Genomic DNA, 17,779 nt, shown 5'->3' on the forward strand with positions numbered 1-17,779 from the left:
AGTATACAGTGCTAACACACATCGGTGTATGGGTAAAAACCAAAATATTAATATTCTTTATCCCCGATGCAAATTTAACATCTATTATATCGTTGCGGTACCCGCTGCCAAAAACATAGGATTCGAACTGCCTCTAGCTGCCGGGCAACCTCGGTAGTCTAGTTGGTAAGACACTGCTCTAGAATCGTTTAAGAATAGTAAGCTTTCATAGTTACGAACTTTGTGAAACATCAACGGCTGTTTTGAAGCTGTAAACGAACATTCCATTCAAAGTTCTGAAGCAACCAAATTGTTAGAACGCAGTTTGGTCAGGACTCAGGATGTAGATTTTGCCCAATCCGTTTTGTATTAAGCAATCGGCCGTCGGGTTTTGTTATCGAAAGAGCCTTCATGTGCAGCTGAATCGGGTACTTTTTACGAATTTCTCCTTACAAAATTAACCAAACTGGCCTAGAAACCCTTAAAACAACAAGGCAAATGTTTTCTGAAAGTGAATTAAATGAGAGGATGTAGGGGTAGCTGGCCTACAAACCCTCAAAATAACTAGGCAAATGTTTTTTCTGAAAGTGAATTAAGTGAGAGAATGTAGGAGTAGTTATTAAAGACCAATAAAATTACCGTTTCTATTATTTTAGTTCGTATATGGTTCCACAGATAATTATGGTAACATATATAATTGGATGTTTTATCGGGGTCCGCCCGATAGTCCGAAGGTCCGTTAGTCCGAAGGTGCAATAGTCCGAAGGTTCGATAGTCCGAACGCGCAAATTTTCCATAAGAGGGGGTTCATTAGTCCAAAAATGTAATAGGGTTCGTTAATCCGAACATATGATGCGATAGTCCGAAGGTTCATTAGTCCGAAGGTTCATCGATCCGAAGGTTTACTGGTCCGAAGGTTCGGTAATCCGAATTTAAAAAAGGTTAGTTGGTCCGAAGGTTCGATAGTCCGAAACAAAAACGAGGTTCAACAGTCCGAAGGTTCATTATTCCGAATCGACGACAAGGTTCGATAGTCCGAATTGACGATAAGGTTCGATAGTCCGAATCGACAATAAGGTTCGATAGTCCGAACTGACAATAAGGTTCGATAGTCCGAATCGATAATAAGGTTCGATTAAGGTTCGAAAGACGCACACCGTCGGGAAATTTAAATAATAAGTTCGTTTTGTTCATAGATATTGTGACGGACAGTGCCGGGTGTATGTTGTAAATTGTGTAGTTATGAGCATGCGCGAGCTTATGCACGATCTGCGCATGCGTTGGCTTGCGGAGCACGCTGGTACTTCTGGGACCATGCGTGCATCGTCAGTCGGCAGCGAGCATTCAAGGAAGAAACAGGTACGTTCTTTTACTCTGATTATTACCCAAGTGTTATTTGTTGTGCAATCTGCGCTAGCGTGCGTGATTTATTGCAAGTTATATGCAGCGAATTCTAGGTCTCACTGATTAGCTGAAAGGCTTTGTGCTGTTGATCGTGAGAAATTCTGGGTGAAAGGATTGACGGAAGCTGAGTGCTTGTCGATCTTTTTGGGGTAGCAGTCCGTCGCTGAGTTAGCCAACGTTAGTTTTGTGGTTGACTAGCAGGATTGTGGTTCAGGGTATCTGTGTGAATGTCTCAGGGGGTACACGTGAGTTGAAGCAGGGAAGACTGTGCTTTGTGCTAGTCCCCTTCTCCTCAAACGTGGCGGCTGCGGGACTCGTTTAGGTAATTGCTGGTGCTTTACCTAGGGTTGTCGATATAGCTGGGCTATATTGCGGTGTGGGTGATTGCTTTGTGCTTTACCTGCGGTGTGGGTGACTGCTGTTTTGCGGTTTACCTGCGTTGCGGTTGACTGCTGTTTTGTGGTTTACCGGCGGCGTGGTTGACGGTTTTTGTGCTTTGTACCGGAGGTGTGGTTGGCACTGCTGCAGCGCGTGCTTGTTAACGCGTGACGTTTTAACCTTTAGTTAGGAGGTTGACTAGGCGATTGCTGGTGCTGCTTAGGCGCGAGAATCACGGGTAATAGTTGAGTAGAACGTAGGTGTCTTTTGCAAGTAACTGGAACTTTATTATTTAATGCTCTGTAGCTCTGTATTGGTCATTGATTGTGGTGGATACTGAAGAGGTTGACAATTAAACCACATTTTCTCATAGTTATTGTTTACTGGAGAGGTTGACAATTAAACCACATTTTCTCATAGTTATTGTTTACTGGAGAGGTTGACAATTAAACCACATTTACTCATTGTTTATTGTTTACTGAAGAGGTTGACAATTAAACCACATCTATTGCTGTTTGTTCTTCATAAATCTCTTGTGGAACTGTGTATTATTTTGGGAACTGTGTGTGTCTTGACAGAGAGGTTTGCCATCTTTTATAGTCGGGCGGTATATTTCCTCCCAAACGAACCTCGCCACTCAGCCTCAAGTCCGCTTAGTGACTTCAACTTGAGTCGGCAAGAGTCAGGGTCAAGTTGTATTTAAGCGCGGATCCGATAACGACCCGTGCCCGCCACAAATGGTGTCAGAAGTGGGATGATTATAATTGATTAAGTGAACTCTCTGTTAAACATTTAGCCTCCCTTGGTATAGGGAAGGGGCTATTACACAAGTTACCAGTTTGGCATGAGATTGTGGGTTGTTGTTGTGTTATTGGTGATTGTTATTTTTGTTGGTCTGGTTGCAACTTGTCAGTTTGCTAAGAGTCGTTTGGAGGTGAGGCGGTTAAGACGAATTGCAAGAGAGCAGAACTTAATACTGCTGCAAATTCGCAGTTTGGCTAGTCAGCAGGTGGGCGGTGCCAGGGTTTCGCAAAGTTTGACACCACAGAGGGATACAGCACAGACTGCGGTGCTAGATGTGAATTTGTCACCTAGTGCTCCGTGGCCGAGTGTGGCAACTTTGTAGGTGCTAGAAAACTTTAGCGAATTTGGTCAGGTGTCTTGTGTCTTATATTGGTTGTTGTGGTACTGTCGTTGAGTTTTCGTCAGGTTTCGGACCACATAGGAGTGCATACTTGGCCACTTTGCTTGAAGTGACAGGGTCACCGAACAGAATTGGTCAAGTGTAGCAACCGTGTGAGGTACATGTCCCTTTTGCAATTTTGGTTGGCCATTGGACTTTTGGTGTTTCTGGTTGTTTTGATGTGTATTTTATCTGTCGGGTTTTATCGTGCGTGGAGTCAAATCCAGCAGCGGATAAGGGGTGTTCGTTGGTTGTCATCCACACGAGGTACTGTGGAATTTCGGGAGACAACAGTATGAGTGTAGGGTCAAGGGTTTCAATGGATCCTACGGGTGCAGAGTCTGAGTTACAGAGACTCCGCATGGAAAACCAGGTTCTGCAGCTAGAGAAGGAATTTGCTGAAAAGAAGTTGGAGATTCTTAGGAATGGAGAGTCTCGAGGAATCATGCCCCCTGGAGGAAGGCGTGTGAGACAAAGGGTGCTAGATTCTGAGGTAGAATTATTGGAGACAAAAGAGACATCAGGGTATAACTCTAATCCACCGGTTGATTTTTGGAGTGCGGACTCGAAGGAACCAGAAATGGATCCCAAGTCGAGGAGGGTTGGTTTTGTGGGGAGTACACCTCTGCGGGATGGAAGTGCGGCGCAATTTTCCCAAACTGAGTTGACCCCCATTACAAATGAGCCCCCAATACACACTCCTGTGGATGAATTGGTTTTGGATTTTTGGGAGACGGCCCCAAAGAAATCACACCATGATTTGCTAAGTTGTGCTACCCACCCAGTGGGCGTAGCACAAAGCGGCAGTCCTGTTGTGAAGGACCAGACTTCAGTAAGGCCTCAGCCACTGAAAAGTGAAGTCCGGGCTAGTAGTGACTTGGGGCAGAAGGACCGTTTGGAGCGACTACAAAATAGTCGCCCGAACATAGTCCCTGATCGGTATAGTGGCAAAGTTGTCTGGAAGGAGTATTTCCGACATTTTGAATCATGTCGTGAAGTGAATGGTTGGACTGATGAGCAAGCTGCAAAGTATTTGACCGCAGGCTTGCAGGGGAACGCTCTCCGAATGTTGGGCGAAACCGGACAAAAGTACACTTATAGTGCACTTGTCAAATTATTGGAGAGACGTTTTGGGTCAAGTAGGCTTAGTGAGAATTATCTAGTTGAATTGAGACATAGGCGGCAAGGTTCGAAAGAGTCGCTGCAGGAACTGGGTCAGGCGATCTATGAGTTGACGGCACGGGCATACCCTGAAATTCAGGAAGATGCACGTGACCGGTTGGCTAGAAATCACTTTGTGGATGCAGTGGATAGTCATTCAATACGGGAGGGCATAAATAGGGCCCGTCCGAATAACTTGGATGAAGCCATCCAAGCGGCTTTGGAGACGGAAAATTTTGAGAGTGTTGAACTGCAACGGTTGATGGACAGAAAGCCTGCTAAATTAGCAAGAGTTTTGGACTCTAGTGTAGAGATGAGGCTGGGTTCAGTAGAGGCCCATCTAAGTACGCAGGCTCAGAGTCTGCAGACTTTGGCAGAGTTTTGTAAGAACTTGTCAGGTAAAAAGGTCTTTGAATCGGTTCAACAAAGAGACGTGTTAACAGACAAAGAGCACCAGTCTCCATCAGGTTCAACTGGTAGCTGGAAGTGCTATAATTGTGGGTTGGAGGGGCATTTCGCACGAGAGTGCAAGAAACCCCGGAAGAAGAGGAACCAGATGTCGGGAAACGCCGACCAGCCTCCTGCGGGACCCCCAGTCAGGCTGAATGTCCAAGAGGGTCCAAACGCCAACATGACGACGTAGATGAGAAGAAGTTTAAGTTTGAGGGTGGGCTGAAAGAAGTTACTCTGCCAAAACCAAGTGTTGGCCCTCGTATGGGCATGTTTGTGGAGGGGTTAGTAAGGGCTACCAAGTGTCGGTTTTTAATCGATACGGGGTCCACTGACACTTTGATAAGTAGTTCGATCTATTATGAAATACCGAAAGGGCAAAGGCCGTTGTTGGAGACAAATGGTGTGGTTGTTAGACGGGTTGATGGTAGTCCTATTCCCACACTGGGGAGGGCATCTGTGGAAGTGCAAGTTGGGCGTACAACGCACATGGTAAAGGCAATTTTCACGGAAATGAAATACCCAGGCATCTTGGGGATGGATTTTCTATTGCCTACTGGTGGGACACTTGATTTCCAGGCGAAGGAATTGAGGCTTTATGGTGAGCGAATAAAGTGCATTGGTCGGACTGGTGAGGCTTTCATAGGGCGTGTGGTAGTTTCGAGAACCACAGTGATTCCTCCTGGCCATGAAGCTGTCGTCATGGGTATTGTGGCTGGAAGGAATGCTGCCTCGGCAGGTGCAGCCATGGTCGAGCCTTTTGAAGGTGGTGAAGAGTTGATGGTAAGGGGTCTTGAGGCCAGACCTATGATTTCGAGGGATGCTTTGCGAGAGGCACAGCTGGTAGATGAGACTATGAGTTGGGTCCTTAAGTCCAAAGAGGATGGTGGTGGTCGTCCAGAGTGGAAGGCACTGTCCCACTCCTCTGTGGCCTCCAAGACGTATTGGTCCCAATGGGATCAACTAGAAGTCAAGGAGGGGGTTCTCTACAAGCGTTGGGAGTCGGATGATGGGAAGTTGGTAAGATGGCTCCTGGTTTTGCCACAGAAGTTCAGAAAGGGTATCCTCAATGAGTTGCATGGTGGGCAATTGAGTGGACACCTAGGTGTTAACAAGACTCTTGCCAAGGTGAAGTACAGGTACTTTTGGCCAGGAATGTCTGCGGATGTTCGGTCATGTTTGAGGGTTTGTGACCTCTGTGCTAGGAGGAAGTCTGCTGCCAAGAAAAGGGTTGCCCCTTTACAGCAGTATCGGGTTGGCATTCCGATGGAACGGGTAGCAATAGACTTGCTCGGGCCACTGCCCAGGACGGACAGTGGCAACCTTTGGATTATGGTGGTGGGGGACTATTGCACCAAGTGGATGGAGGCATATCCGCTTCCTGACTCCACTGCGAGCACTGTTGCTCTGAAACTGGTGAACGAGTTCGTTTGTAGGTTTGGAGTTCCCCAAGAGCTCCACTCTGATCAGGGCCGCAATTTTGAGTCCGAGGTGTTTAGCGAGATGTGTCGACTCCTTGGAATCACGAAGACCCGAACGACTGCCTACAATCCAAAATCAGATGGCATGGTCGAAAGGTTTAATAAGACGTTGGTTAACATGGTGTCAGTCATGATTGATCCGAAGAAGAGGCAGAAGGACTGGGATGTGTTTCTTCCCTATGCCACCTTTGCGTATCGATGTACTCCTCAGGAATCGACTGGAGAGTCGCCCCACATGATGATGTTGGGAAGGGAGGTCTGTCTTCCAGTAGATTTGGTAACGGGATGTCATGATGAAACTCAGGAGGACATCAACACCGACTTTGCGGAGAGGTTGAGGAACAACATGCAATTGGCACATAGGAGGGCAGAGGTGTGTCTCGGCAGGAGTGCCAAGAGACAGAAGAGGAATTTTGACAGACGGGCGTCAGAGCATGGTCTGAAGGAGGGACAATTCGTCTGGTTGTTCAATCCAGCCAAGAAAAAGCAATTGTCTCCAAAACTGCAACTGCGGTGGGAAGGACCTTGGCTCGTGGTTAAGAGATTGTCTGATGTGGTGGTACGCATCCAGTTGAGAAAGGGAGGCAAACTTAAGGTTGTTCATGTGGATAGGCTGAAGCCGTATGTTGGAGAGGATATTGAACCTTGGGACAGTCCATCTACTGAGGTGGTGACAGAGAGCCCCCTTGGTGGAGAGGTGACTGGTGGAGAGGTGACTGCCCCTCGTAGGGAGGCGACAGGAAGCCCCCTCGTTGAAGAGGCTACACCCCCGCAGGAAGAAGTTCAAGAGATAGAGAGCTTCGCAGAGGAGGTTGTCCAAGACACTGTTGAGTTGGTCCCTGCCTGCGGTGCAGAAGGATCGGGTGAGGGCACAGGTAATCCGCCAGTAGTTGGGGAGCAGACGCTGCCTAGGCGTAACCCGACGCGGACACGTAGGTTGCCCCTGAAGTACCGTTAGAACTTATCAGTTGTAAATAGTTGGGTGTTTTGGGTAGGAATGGATAAAGATTCCACCAGAACTGGTTGCCCTGTTGTTGTGTATGATAATGTATATAAAAGTTATTCGGGGACGGGTAAGAACCCCCCCTGAAGATGTCAAATGAAAGGGACGGGGTGGGGTCAGTCCCTCCACTTTTGCTGAGACGATGTTGGCAGTGTAACGGTTGTAAATAACCAAGTTTCTTTTGTGTTTTCTGTTGTCTGTTACAGAAATATCAAGCGAGTTACGGTCATGTCCGGCAGAGGAAAAGTCTTGAAGTCAGGGAGAGCGAGAAGGTATCGCTGCAGGCAGTGTCAAAATGCGTACCCTCACCGGCAAGGCCTTTGGAGACACATAAAGGAGATGCATGGCCCCCTAATGTTCAGGTATTGCCGTAGATGTTCCTACAAGGCATGTCGCAAGGAAACCCTCCGACGCCACTATGCGTCCCGCCACCCAGAATTCGAAGATGAGGCTATGGTGATCAGGGAGGAGCTAGAGAGACACGAGGACACGCCCTCCACTGCAAGGCTGGTGGCGGCAGGCTGGCTCCCAGAAACCGTGTCTACGCCTCCGGTGGAAGCGGAGAGCCGGAAGACTGAAGAAGTCGTCATCTCGTTGTCGCCAACCCCCATTTCTCCATTGCAGCGACCAGTCTCTCCAGACACCCTCGCCGCCCCCAGACCTCCCGGCAGCTATGGACGGGGAAAGCCACGGGGGATGCTTTCTCTGTTGGACCCGGCGCCGGTAGTGACCAGTTCTGACAGCTCATCGATGCCGTCCCTGCAGTTAGTGCGACCACCCCCAGTCCAACAAAACAGCCAGGGGACGCAGACTGAACCAGCAGGCCGCAGAGTCCTCGCCGTGGTGCGCGAGCAAACCATCAGAGTATTCCTACACGAGGGAGTGGAGCTCCGACGGGAGCAGTTTTCGAGATCCTATCGGGAGTTGGTCAACATTCCCTAGAGAGGACAGGGACATGAGCCGGTAACAAGAACTTTCATGGTTTTAACTTTGGCTGGCTAAGGCTGATTGTTGTGATTTTTCAAAAATTTATGTTTGATTTATATATAGATGATTTTCTTTTAGATGACAGTACTGTGATTTGCCAATTAGAGGAAAAAAAAAAAAAAAGGTGCCAGGTAATTATCTTGCCACAAGTTGATTGTTTTTATATTGCTAAATTGTACTCTTTCTAATGTATAAATTAAGAGCCTTTAATCATTGTATAAGAAATTACGGGTAATATTGAATCAGTGTGTGTATAATGTGTAATTCTAGAAGAAACCTTGATTTTGTACTGAAATTTTTATATGCCAAAGTATTCTCAGCCAGAGATCATGTATTTTTGTATTTTTCTAAGCCAAAGAAGTGTTTTATATTTTCTACTTATTTAAGTAAACCACAGTAGGTCTGTGCATATTTATCGAGGCTGGAGAGAAGGAAGGGTCCCTCTCCAAGTCAACCTCATGAAGTGTGAGGTTGACTAGGACTTCCTATGTGGAAGTGTTAACAGGGTTTGTGAATATTTAATTAGATGTGGAGAGAGGGAAAAATCTCTTTCCAAGTCAACCTCATTGTAGTTACCGTGTGGTTGACTTTAGTGTTTAGTGTTTTAAGGTAATGTAAGTAGATGCACTGTCCTTTTATTTTTGTATTGTGAAGCTGTTTGGACTGGGGCAGTCCAAGCTTCGCTCGGGCCTGTGTGACGGACAGTGCCGGGTGTATGTTGTAAATTGTGTAGTTATGAGCATGCGCGAGCTTATGCACGATCTGCGCATGCGTTGGCTTGCGGAGCACGCTGGTACTTCTGGGACCATGCGTGCATCGTCAGTCGGCAGCGAGCATTCAAGGAAGAAACAGGTACGTTCTTTTACTCTGATTATTACCCAAGTGTTATTTGTTGTGCAATCTGCGCTAGCGTGCGTGATTTATTGCAAGTTATATGCAGCGAATTCTAGGTCTCACTGATTAGCTGAAAGGCTTTGTGCTGTTGATCGTGAGAAATTCTGGGTGAAAGGATTGACGGAAGCTGAGTGCTTGTCGATCTTTTTGGGGTAGCAGTCCGTCGCTGAGTTAGCCAACGTTAGTTTTGTGGTTGACTAGCAGGATTGTGGTTCAGGGTATCTGTGTGAATGTCTCAGGGGGTACACGTGAGTTGAAGCAGGGAAGACTGTGCTTTGTGCTAGTCCCCTTCTCCTCAAACGTGGCGGCTGCGGGACTCGTTTAGGTAATTGCTGGTGCTTTACCTAGGGTTGTCGATATAGCTGGGCTATATTGCGGTGTGGGTGATTGCTTTGTGCTTTACCTGCGGTGTGGGTGACTGCTGTTTTGCGGTTTACCTGCGTTGCGGTTGACTGCTGTTTTGTGGTTTACCGGCGGCGTGGTTGACGGTTTTTGTGCTTTGTACCGGAGGTGTGGTTGGCACTGCTGCAGCGCGTGCTTGTTAACGCGTGACGTTTTAACCTTTAGTTAGGAGGTTGACTAGGCGATTGCTGGTGCTGCTTAGGCGCGAGAATCACGGGTAATAGTTGAGTAGAACGTAGGTGTCTTTTGCAAGTAACTGGAACTTTATTATTTAATGCTCTGTAGCTCTGTATTGGTCATTGATTGTGGTGGATACTGCAGAGGTTGACACTCAAACCACATTGACTGATGCTTGTTTCTCATTATTTATTGGATACTGAAGAGGTTGACAATTAAACCACATTTTCTCATAGTTATTGTTTACTGGAGAGGTTGACAATTAAACCACATTTTCTCATAGTTATTGTTTACTGGAGAGGTTGACAATTAAACCACATTTACTCATTGTTTATTGTTTACTGAAGAGGTTGACAATTAAACCACATCTATTGCTGTTTGTTCTTCATAAATCTCTTGTGGAACTGTGTATTATTTTGGGAACTGTGTGTGTCTTGACAGAGAGGTTTGCCATCTTTTATAGTCGGGCGGTATATTTCCTCCCAAACGAACCTCGCCACTCAGCCTCAAGTCCGCTTAGTGACTTCAACTTGAGTCGGCAAGAGTCAGGGTCAAGTTGTATTTAAGCGCGGATCCGATAACGACCCGTGCCCGCCACAATATAAATTAAAATAACTGAAATAACTAGATCAGTCGCGCGTACATACACGGGTTCTGGCATGGGTCCGCCATTGGCCTATCTCCCCTGTTCACTTTCTGTGCGTTGCCGTGGTCACGTGGCTTGTTGCCGTCGGCACGTGACATTTAGCGCGTCCAAAGCCTATCTCCTGTGTGCATTTTCTGCGCGTCGGCTTTCGAACGTGAAATCGTTACCGCATCCATGGCGAACCAAAATAAATTCTACACAGGCAATGGCGCGTGTGTATTGTCGATTCGGACTATCGAACCTTATTGTCGATTCGGAATAATGAACCTTATTGTCGATTCGGACTATCGAACCTTATTGTCAATTCGGACTATCGAACCTTATCGTCGATTCGGACTGTCGAACCGTATTGTCAATTCGGACTGTCGAACCTTCGGAATATTTAACCTTATCCTATTTTCGGACTAAAAGGCCATTCGGACTATCGAACCTTCGGACTGTCGGACCTTCGAACTATTGAACCTTCGGACTAACGAACCTTCGGACTAACGGACCTTCGAACTATTGAACCTTCGGACCATCGAACCTTCGGACTATCGAGCGGTAACCGTTTTATCAGGGGACTTCGTCACGCGGGGCGCGCGCCCCGGCGGATGTTGACCAGAAAGTTTACATGAGAATTAATTGATATGAGAATAAACTAAAAATTAATGAGGCCGACGCTCTGTTACTCCCAAAAGCGGTGGTAAAAACAGTAGATTAGATGTTGCACAGCATGTTCCAAAAACTCGCTTTATTTGGTGCTCAGACAACTTTGTTTGCGTCGTTGGACGTACGCTCAATAATACACGATGAATGGGGCCTTATAGATTCTAAAATCGTGTACACATTATTGGAAACAAAGCAAAAATCATTCAACAGTTATAGCAACCAATCATTAAATATTTTTATTTTCAATACAATTTTGCAGACATTGACTTTGTCGTTAAAGTCCATACCAACTGACGCGTTTTTTATTATCTGCTGTATACCAGAACTTCTTCGAAGCTTCCTTTTCAGTCAGATAAACTCCGCGGCTGTTAGTGGCTGTGATTATGAGTTTGTTTTAAAAGAGGGTACCACTTTCATACAGCCTTTTTAGTCGGATTTCTCCTCTGCTATTACTATTAGCAGCGGTGATAATTGTTGAGGGGGGAGATTCCACATTCAGCGTGTTATACATTGTCCGATTGGCCCATCTCCATATAAATTAACCAAAACTGGACGTACAGACCCTCAAAATAACAAGGCAAATGTTTCACAAAGTTCGTAACTATAATGAAAGCAGTTTGGGCGGGACTCAGGATGTACATTTTGCCAAGTGTAACTGAATTATACCAAATGTGCTCAACACAATAAAATAAGTGTGTCATTGGAGCAGTGTCCCTGCTATATTTTTAGTCGACTAAGCAATATTACCCTTACAGTCATCTTAGCTGGGAAATACTCAGTGCAGTGGATAAAATTGACACAATGGCAAAAGCCGATTGAATTAAAACTATGCGTAAAAGAGGCGAAACATAATCAACATATACGGGTAATGCGTTGGCCCGCTCGATCAACACTAAAGTATTACGAAATACCCTACATATCATGCCAAGTACCATCATTGCCAAGTATACCCATCCCCAATATTAAAGCTCAATTCCAGAAACAAACACCAATTCCTTTAGTTGGAGAACGCAAGAGAGAAGGTGAGGAGAGGAGGCGACGCGGCGCGACGTTTCACAACTAAGTTGTGCACGCTCAACAATTAATTTTTATCAAAATACAACATTAATGACAAATTTCCATACCGATCATAAATACAATTTCTTATCCAATCCTACGAAATGATTATTACCTGTAAGAATACCTCCCTTGCCCCCACATTACCTTTTACAACATTTATATACTATATAATCCTCCTCATCTAGCGGGGTGCCGCGCGAAGCGCGGCATCCCGCTAGTCACAATTATACCTTCAAACTGAAGTTGAAGCAAAATCGGTGAGCGCAACTCAACCGTTAACAATTCCCCTTAGCAGTTTTTTAATTACATTTAGTTTCACTTCGTCACAAAACGTGATGAAACGGTAGGTCAACTTGTTTTTACGTCATATTTGCAAATGATTACGTCGTGTCCACATATCAAGGAGGTCAGTAAAATTATCATTATCACTGGTTATTATTTTAGCTGACTTATTCATTATCTGTGTATAAATAAGCTGCATGATGACTCCAATGGAGGTCCGTCGTTGGCGCTTTTAATCGCTGTTATTAACAGGAAGGCCGTTTCTTGGGTAGCAATTATTGTTTAATAGTAACAGCTCTTTAACAATAGAAACGTGACTGCCGCGTTCGTAAGACGAATTAGCATTAACTTATCAACCATTAGATATAATAAAAAAATTATCTATAACACTAAGTGCAAAAAAATAATGAACTCAAGCGAAACTAATTGCAATTAGGAGGCCCTGCTTTTGTCAGTGTGGGCGCCATTGTTATCGTGGAAGTGAACCAAAGGAGTTGATAACGGAAGCCATTTTGGACTCTCTGTATTATTTTAACTGATACTTCACAGACCCCACTCCTTTGCTTTTAGACATCGAACCAGCTTGTGTACTTCATCAAAAAATGAATATCTTTAAAGTTTCAAGTCTGCTTCTGGTTCTCGGTTGTGGTAGTATTCTGGCAGATATCTGCCAGCAAAAGAACTGCCAGCGTGGAAACTGCCCTCCCGATTGGCGCAAAGACGGAGCGTCATGTTACTTCATCATAACGGAGAAGATGACTTGGAACAACGCAAAGAGTCTTTGTTCCGAGTATGGAGCCACGCTTGGTATCCCAAACTCACAATCGGAACAGGAGTTTATTTGGGAATTCTTTCTGCAAAAAATTCAGGATACCCCAACTCCGGATCTCTGGATTGGTTTTATTAACACGAAGGGAAATTGGGATGATGCACGTCGTAGTGATGCGAGCGGCTCCTATGAGAACTGGGCGGCAGAACAACCGGATGGTTTTGGCCTGACGACACAGTACTGCATTGCAATGTGGGCTGGACGTGACGCGAAATGGGATGATCAACCTTGCTACTACCAAAACTACGCAGTCTGTGAGCTCCCTGTCCCCGTCACCAACACCCCGTTATTCTGCCTGTACACCGGTGATGATGGTCGCCTTAGTTCTCAGTAAGTGTCTCGAGTCATGCAGGAGGGCTCGCCAAATCACACCCTGACGTTGTTCTTTCAATCTGCTGGAGCAAGGTGGAGGGAACTTGGTGTGCCAGCTCAACAACACAACTCGTCGTGATGCGGCTGCTGAAGGAGACATCAAAGAAGACGAGAAATGCTACTTTTTCTCATAACGAGCAACTCACATTATTTTCTTTGGATTTAGAATAAACAGCATGACGAGTCCTTTGACTCTAGGTGAATCTCTGTGTTCTGTGGATGTTCGAGGATTGTGACCGCATATCGATATACCGTGACTGCATGTCTCGATGTATCGTGACTGCTTGTCTTGATGTATCATGACAAACACCTTGTACATTAACATTAGTAGTCAGCGTAACTCTTCTTTTGCCATTCTTGGTACGCGAACTCACTCAGACACTTTTACGCACTATAGAAATATTTGTAAATACTATCAACGCAATGCTCTAAGAATTACAGTAAAATTGTTGACATAACAGCATTGGGGACTACACACTTAAAGGACTTGTTTTTGGTGAACTATATTACAATTTTGTAGATGCAGAATCATGTACCAGAAAATTAGCAAGCTAGAACAAAAGAATGATATTTTTATGATGGGATTTCAGCGATTATCATATAGTTTATCACATATAGTAATCGATTCCAACTACCCTTTTGAAATCACAGCCTGGGCTTTTGGGCGCTAGCTTAGACTCGGTCAGCCATTTTAAGAACGCGTGCTTTCGGTATCAGCATAAGCCGGAGCCAGCCAAAGCACTACCGTCTGAATGCATACGCCGGGGTTTGTGTCATTATTTTGTGCAGTAATGGAAACGCGCAATTTTGTTTTTCTTTTGACTGAAGATTAAACGTTCTGCGCATTTCAGAACGATAAGTCAGCACTATCATGCATTAATCGGTTATTGCTGCTGTTAAAATATTAAATTTTAGACTTCATGACATTTTACAGGCAACACATTACGATGTTTAAGTTCGATTCCGAAATCACTTCTTATTATTTTGTGTGTAATCTTTGAAGACATTTACGTGTAGACAAACCTAAAGGCCTCTACTCTATAAAGAAGAAGAAAATGAAGAGAAAAAAAACATGAAAAATATGTCAGGAGTTAGGACTGTCCTCCGATGTACGCGGTGATGAATAACGAATACTAATTAGCATTCATACAATTAGTTCCGACAGTTACAGTTAGGACCTAGGTGTTATTGATGTGTGATACCAGATTTTTCTCTCGTATTAAAACTTTGTGATAATTAATGATTATATGATTCCCATTTTGTACATAAATTTTAATATTGCATGTATGTAGTGATACAGGTTTCGCATTCTGAATAAAAATAATTACTTTTAAAATTATGAAAAATGATTGTTCTCACGCGTCCTATAGTTATCAATTATTCATTAAACATGTCAATCCAGTCCCCTATATCCATTCCAATAATTTATGTGCAAAAAAAATACCTTAGCATGTTTGGATTGATTAACTTTGTTAACAGTTTAACACCACTAATAAGGCAGAATATGAAAAAGCTGCAGAGGCAGGCAACTTAGGACTGTCACCATATCGAAAGCTTTACCTGTTGTAAAGATGTTACTGGTATAGCAAAACTATTCGTCTATTCCCCCCCCCCCCCCCCCCCTTCTAAAGACACTGGATACCGTTGGTAATGGTCAAAGACAAGTTTTCTCACTTGGTGTATCTCAACATGAGCTTAAACATAACAAACCTGTGAAAATTTGAACTCAGTTGGTGGTCGAAAAAAAAACCTGTCGCACGGAGTGTATGCTTTTAGATGCTTGATTTCGAGACCTCAAAATCTGAAATCATAATCTCGAAAATTCGTGGAAAATTACTTCTTTCTCTAAAACTTTGTTTTTACTCCAGAGGGAGCCGTTTATCACAATGTTTTATCAACAGCTCTCCGTTGCTTGTTCCCAATTAGATTTTTATATTGACAGTTATGCTTTGAAATTCGCCCATGTGTAATAGCATTTCCCATTCAACAGTTAGGATCATCCTTGTTCCCAATGTATTTGAGCAGTACAGCGCCGCCGCGCCACTGCTTAATCAAAGGAGCGTGGCCCCTGTGCAAAAGGTTGTGATCCGATTTGTGCATTGTTGCCGCTTCGCGGCGCTATATGATTTTTGGTTGTCAGTAATATTTTTCATAATGTTATACTTTTAAAATAAATCAAATGACAAGGATCTATAATGTCAGTTACATAAAACAAATATTGAGTGGCTTTGCGAAATATTCCTCCCACTCTGAGCCACTCAATACCTGTATACTATCACGTCCGCAAAAGAACACGCGCCTCGAAGTCAGGCTAGGTTTGCTACTACTTGCTGTAGCGTGGTGTAAGGGGTTGAAGGGGGTAAGCACAGGGATGCAATACAAATAACTGTGGCAAGCAACCCATCTTACGTCAAGACGAACCTGAGTGCTTTTTAAGTCGATGTTTTTGTCCCGTATACTATTGCCGAAGAAAGAGAATCATTCTAAAGCAGAGCAGATCAGAGCAGCTGCACTAGAGGAGCGGTCCAAAACAGTGTCAAGTAGTTTGACAATAAAAACAGCAGTCCAATAAAAAGCCCCAGTCCAACTTCACCAAATGCAGTGTACATGTATTTATACAATACATACAGAAAATAAGTGTTCTCAGTAATGTTGAATCAAACGTTTTCTCTTTACGATAGAGTAATTATTTGTTGAGACGAGTGTTGCACATCCTTATATATTTCAAATTCGCACATGTAACCATCAGGTTTATAGAACAATAGTAATTATGATTAGGCTACAACTAAAATACTACTAAATTTTAACAGCTGATCCACTTCAAGAGTAGTTTTCAATAAACTTACAAATTCCATACACCAACCCCCCCCCCCTTCATTTATTTATTTATCTTATTAATCAAATTTACCACAAATTTGAAAGGCAAAATACAGGAATTCCAGTTAAAACCGGAAGATTCTCATGCCTGGCCATTAAAACAAGCCTCAGTTTACTAATCCATTAATGTGCTGTTTATAAAAAGACATTTATTTAGGGCAGAAATTAAGGGGAAAGATCGTCCAAAACACAATTTCACGACCTTCACATCGCTTGTGGGCCAAGCTGCTACTTTAGCCAATCACACGCCCAACTCTAACCCTAACGCGCCAAGTGTACTTTTGTTCATATTTTGTTCATGTTCAATTGCAGTCACTATACATCGAGACTTGCAGTGACGATATATCGAGACATAGTCACGGTCGATACATCGAGACATGCAGTCACGATACATCGTGACAAGCAGTCACAATACATCGAGACATGCAGTCACGATACATCGAGACATGCAGTCACGATACATCGAGACAAGCAGTCACGATACGTCGAGACAAGCAGTCACGATACATCGAGACATGCAGTTACGATACATCGAGACATGCAGTCACGATACATCGAGACAAGCAGTCACGATACATCGAGACAAGCAGTCACGATACATCGAGACAAGCAGTCACGATACATCGAGACAAGCAGTCACGATACATCGAGACATGCAGTCACGATCATCGAGACACAGTCACGTATCATCGAGACACGCAGTCACAATCCTCGAAAATCCACAGAATACAGAGAGTAATCAGAGTCAAGGGACTCGTCATGGTGTTTTTCAGTTCAGTGAAATGTGGCATTTCTCGTCTTCCTTGATGTCTCCTTCAGCAGCCGCATCACGACGAGTTGTGTTGTTGAGCTGGCACACCACGTTCCCTCCACCTTGCTCCAGCAGATTGAATGAACAACGTCAGGGTGTGATTTGGCGAGCCCTCCTGCATAACTCGATACACTTACTGAGAACTAAGGCAACCATCATCTACGGTGTACAGGCAGAATAACGGGGTGTTGGTGACGGGGACAGGGAGCTCACAGACTGCGTAGTTTTCCCTGTAGCAAGGTTTATCATCCCATTTACCGCCACGGTCACCCCACATTGCTGCACAAAACAAATAGATGGAATCCGGTTGTCCTGCTGCCCAGTTCTTGTAAGACCCGCTTGCATTACTCAGCAGACCATCCCAATGTCCCTTCGTTTTGATTAAACCAATCCAGAGATCTGGAGTTGTGGTGTCCTCAATCTTTTGCAGAAAGAATTCCCAAATAAACTCCTGTGCCGATTGTGAGTTTGGGATACCAAGCGTTGCTCCATACTCGGTACAAAGACTCTTTGCGTTGTTCCAAGTCATCTTCTCCGTTATGATGAAGTAACATGACGCTCCGTCTTTGCGCCAATCAGGAGGGCAGTTTCCATGCTGGCAGTTCTTTTGCTGGCAGATACCTGCCAGAATACTACCACAACCGAGAACCAGACGCAGACTTGAAACTTTAAAGATATTCATTTTTGGATTCAGCAAAAGTGAACTGGCTCGATGTCTGAAGGCAAAGGGGGTAGGGCCGGCCAGTGATGTAT

General features: G+C 44.5%; 2 protein-coding genes across 2 annotated transcripts; one reads left to right on the forward strand and one right to left on the reverse strand.

Annotated features, from left to right (window-relative positions):
• The first annotated feature begins 1,239 nt into the window (after positions 1–1,239).
• Positions 1,240–9,449, forward strand: LOC139935240 (uncharacterized). Its single transcript, XM_071929749.1, has 2 exons — positions 1,240–1,338; positions 7,246–9,449. The coding sequence occupies exon 2, from the start codon at positions 7,268–7,270 to the stop codon at positions 7,979–7,981; it is 714 nt and encodes a 237-aa protein (XP_071785850.1). The 5' UTR covers positions 1,240–1,338; positions 7,246–7,267; the 3' UTR covers positions 7,982–9,449.
• A 7,710-nt stretch (positions 9,450–17,159) lies between these two features.
• On the reverse strand, positions 17,160–17,708 carry LOC139934776 (echinoidin-like). The gene has a single exon (XM_071929181.1). It carries the CDS (start codon positions 17,706–17,708, stop codon positions 17,160–17,162), a length of 549 nt encoding a protein of 182 aa, XP_071785282.1.
• Positions 17,709–17,779: the final 71 nt, after the last annotated feature.

The sequence above is a fragment of the Asterias amurensis genome, chromosome 3 (assembly GCF_032118995.1).
Source record: "Asterias amurensis chromosome 3, ASM3211899v1".
NCBI lineage: Eukaryota > Metazoa > Echinodermata > Asteroidea > Forcipulatida > Asteriidae > Asterias > Asterias amurensis.